Raw genomic sequence first — 3,272 nt, 5'->3', positions numbered from 1 at the left:
AAATAAAGGAGACAAGGCCAAGGAGATTCCTTAAAAAAGATGGAATCCTTTAAAAAATATACCCTGAAGTTTCAGAAAAGTAGTCACAATACCTAGTTTATCTGATTTGAGATTATAAATAATAAGTATGAATTGCAGCACACTCATATATTAAAAAAATTTAAAAAATTGCTGTGGAGTTGATTTCGACTCATACCACCCCTATAGGACAGAGTAGGATTGCCCCATGAGGTTTCCAAAGAGCTGATCTTTTGGCAAGCAGCCATAGCACTTAACCACTACACCACCAAGGTTTCCACCCATACATTACTGACTCATAAACCATGATACTATAGCCCATTGCCATCGAGTCGATTCTGACTCCTAGCAACCCTGTAGGAATGTAGAAATTCAATTCCTGCTGTCCTTATTACCACCTTTCTTCAGTAATCTTTCGATTCCTTGCTTAATCTCCTGGGCTCGCAGTCCATAAACAATGGGGTTGAGAGCTGCAGGAACGACGTGGTGGAGGACATTGAGCAAGATTGGCACATCAGGGGAGACCTTTTTCTTAGCCACGTGAGTGAGGACGAAGACTAGGAGGATGGTGCTAAAGAAGAGGATAAGGATGAAGTGGGAGCTGCATGTGCTTAGGGCCTTGGCCACAGCACCCTCTGCCTTGAGTCTCAGCACAGCTCGCAGTATGAATGCGTATGAGAGGAAGATGACAATGAGGTCAGATCCTAGCAGAGTCCAGCCTACAGCAAATTGGTAGAGGCGATTGATGGTGACATCATCACAGGAGATCCTTGAGACAGATATATTGGCACAGATGCAGTTCTCAATGACATTTCTGCCACAGTAGTACAGTCTTGCTGAGAGTATGGGAATGGGCAAAGTCATAAAGATATTCCTGGCCAAAATAAAAATGGCAGCCTTGGCCACAAATTGGTCAGTGATAATGGATGCATACCGAAGTGGGTGGCAGATGGCCACATAACGGTCGTAGGCCATGACCATGAATGTGCAGGACTCCATGCCCAGGAAACAATTCATGATGTACATCTGGAGGAAGCAGGCAGAGAAGCTGATGGACCTGAAGTCAAACCAGAAGATGGCCAGGACCTTGGGAATAACAGTGAGACAGAGCACAATGTCCAGCAGGGAGAGGAAGCTAAGCAAGTAGTACATGGGCTCATGCAGGGAGGTCTCCAGTCGAATGGTGATCAGGAGGGTAGCATTGGCCCCCATGGCCAGGAAGAAGAGAAGGCTGAGGGGCAGGGGCAGCCAGAGCTGCCAGCTGGAGGACCTGATGAAACAATTTAAGAGGAAGTCTGAAACCTCAAAGGAGATGGTGCCATTTTGCTGAGCTGCCATATTGTCATATATTTCTACAGTTTTTGTGATCTGTAAAATTAGGATAAAAATTAGCTACTGACTCAGGCAAGACACATGAAGATTGAAGAATTTTTCTTACCTGGGTGCACCTTGTGGATTCCAGCAGGTTATGCAGAACAAGTAAATTTATGTATGTATTCTTTGTGCGATGCTACAGGGATATTTCTATCACTTTAAACAGTAAAGACCTCTGAGGTAATATGATTTGTTTACACGTACTATTTGTTTAATATCTATTTTTTGATAGAATTGTTAAGTCTTCATAGAAACTAAAGATGGAGAAAATTAATTAGCTAGAATATGAATAATGAATGCAGAAGTTTCTTTCAGATTTTGCAAACATGGAAGCATAACTCATATATTAGGAATCAGTTCAGAGGAATCTGTTAGTAGATTGTAAACTCAATTAAATAATCGATAGGTTAAAATAGAAAAGCAAATTTGTACAGTGTAGAAATTATCAGAGTACTCACTAGTATAAAGGTTAAGTAATGTTTGATAAGACTCTGTTTTCAATTACATGTGTGCGTTTATGTATACATACATAATGTGCTTATTGGTTTGTGTACAAATTGAATTTATCACACATCACATCAGAAAAGTTTGAAAAGCATTCACTTCATTGATAAGGAAGGTGAAATATAATTTCACTACCATTTTGTTTGTTTTACACATAGATAAAAAAAATTTTTTTTACACACTCAAAAAAAAGTCTTTAAAATGGGATCATTGTGTTGCTTTGCAGTCATCCACAGGAGAGTTGAAAGTTATATAAATCAATTTGAAGAACAAGAACTAAGAAGATTTTTGTAACAGGCAAGTCTCCAAATTTGTACTTAAAAATTTCTTCTCTGTTTTCTTTTTAATGACCACATAGGCTGCCATATCTGCAATTTAACCATTAAAATAAACTCAGATAACTAGCAGAGACCCAAAGAAATGTCCCTAGTCCCCATGTCACTTTGTGGCCTTTTGGCTGTATTTATTTTGCTTTGATTAGGGATTTTATAAAATTGTCACAGAAAATAAAATTAATTTCCATTTTTGTCTGAAAAGTAGTTTTTATTTGGTGGGTATTCTTTTCCTCTCTTATATCTTAGATCTTTGTATTTATAGCATTCCTAACTTTTAGAAGAAGCATTCTTCTTTAAAAGAAGAATGAACAGTTCCACGTAGCTATGAAGAAGCGATCCTTGACGTTAATCCAGTTGAAAAGTTGGTTCTTCTGATTGCAACAGTGTGGAGATGATGAAGTCCGTCTTTAATGTCCTCCTATCCCCTTTCCAGGAGCTCTGGCAGCAGAGTAGTTAAGTGCTCGGCTGCTAACCAAAAGGTTGACTCTTCAAACCCACCAGCCCCTCCCCAGGAAAAAGATGTGGCAATCTACCTCTGTAAAGATTACAGCCTTAGAAACCCTAAAGGGACAGTTCTACTCTGTCCTAAGGGGTCCCTGAGTCCTAATCAACACCTTGACAAAGGGCAGCTAGTATCCCCTTTCCATTTCCCTTTTTTATTTGCATATAATGACCCAAGTTCACACACCCCACCCACCAGATTCTAGTTCAGTGTTGCCATTGTTCTCTGTCATTAATCTTTCCCCCTGGCATTCTGATAGATGTTTGGGTTACAAAATTGAATATGCAACTGTCCTCATTATCAAAGCAGTAAAACAAAATCTCCCTGGGTGTAATGGATAATAATAAGAACAAATAATAACCAGCAATGACGGGGTCATGCATAGAGTATTAAGAGAGTGTAAGAGAGTGCTTGGTAAACACCCAAAAAATAAAAAATAAAAACGCTTTGCTGTCCAGCTCATGCCAACTGACAGCGAACCTGTAGGCCAGAGTAGATCTATCCTCTAGGGTTTTCAAGAAGCGGCTGGTGGATCCAAG

The 3,272-nt window shown here is 39.7% G+C and overlaps 1 protein-coding gene across 1 annotated transcript; it reads right to left on the bottom strand.

Annotated features, from left to right (window-relative positions):
• Positions 1-292: 292 nt before the first annotated feature.
• LOC100660830 (olfactory receptor 56A3-like) lies at positions 293-1,632 on the bottom strand. The gene has a single exon (XM_003422892.3). The coding sequence runs from the start codon at positions 1,354-1,356 to the stop codon at positions 391-393; it is 966 nt and encodes a 321-aa protein (XP_003422940.2). The 5' UTR covers positions 1,357-1,632; the 3' UTR covers positions 293-390.
• Between the last annotated feature and the right edge of the window lie 1,640 nt (positions 1,633-3,272).

The sequence above is a fragment of the Loxodonta africana genome, chromosome 7, assembly GCF_030014295.1.
Source record: "Loxodonta africana isolate mLoxAfr1 chromosome 7, mLoxAfr1.hap2, whole genome shotgun sequence".
Taxonomy (NCBI): Eukaryota; Metazoa; Chordata; class Mammalia; order Proboscidea; family Elephantidae; genus Loxodonta; species Loxodonta africana.
Note: the sequence above shows the minus strand (reverse complement) of the source record. Positions and strands in the feature narration are given on the sequence as shown.

Bases quoted from the DNA above. Each gene is read 5' to 3' on its own strand.
- LOC100660830 (XM_003422892.3), bottom strand. From the start codon at position 1,356: ATGGCAGCTCAGCAAAATGGCACCATCTCCTTTGAGGTTTCAGACTTC.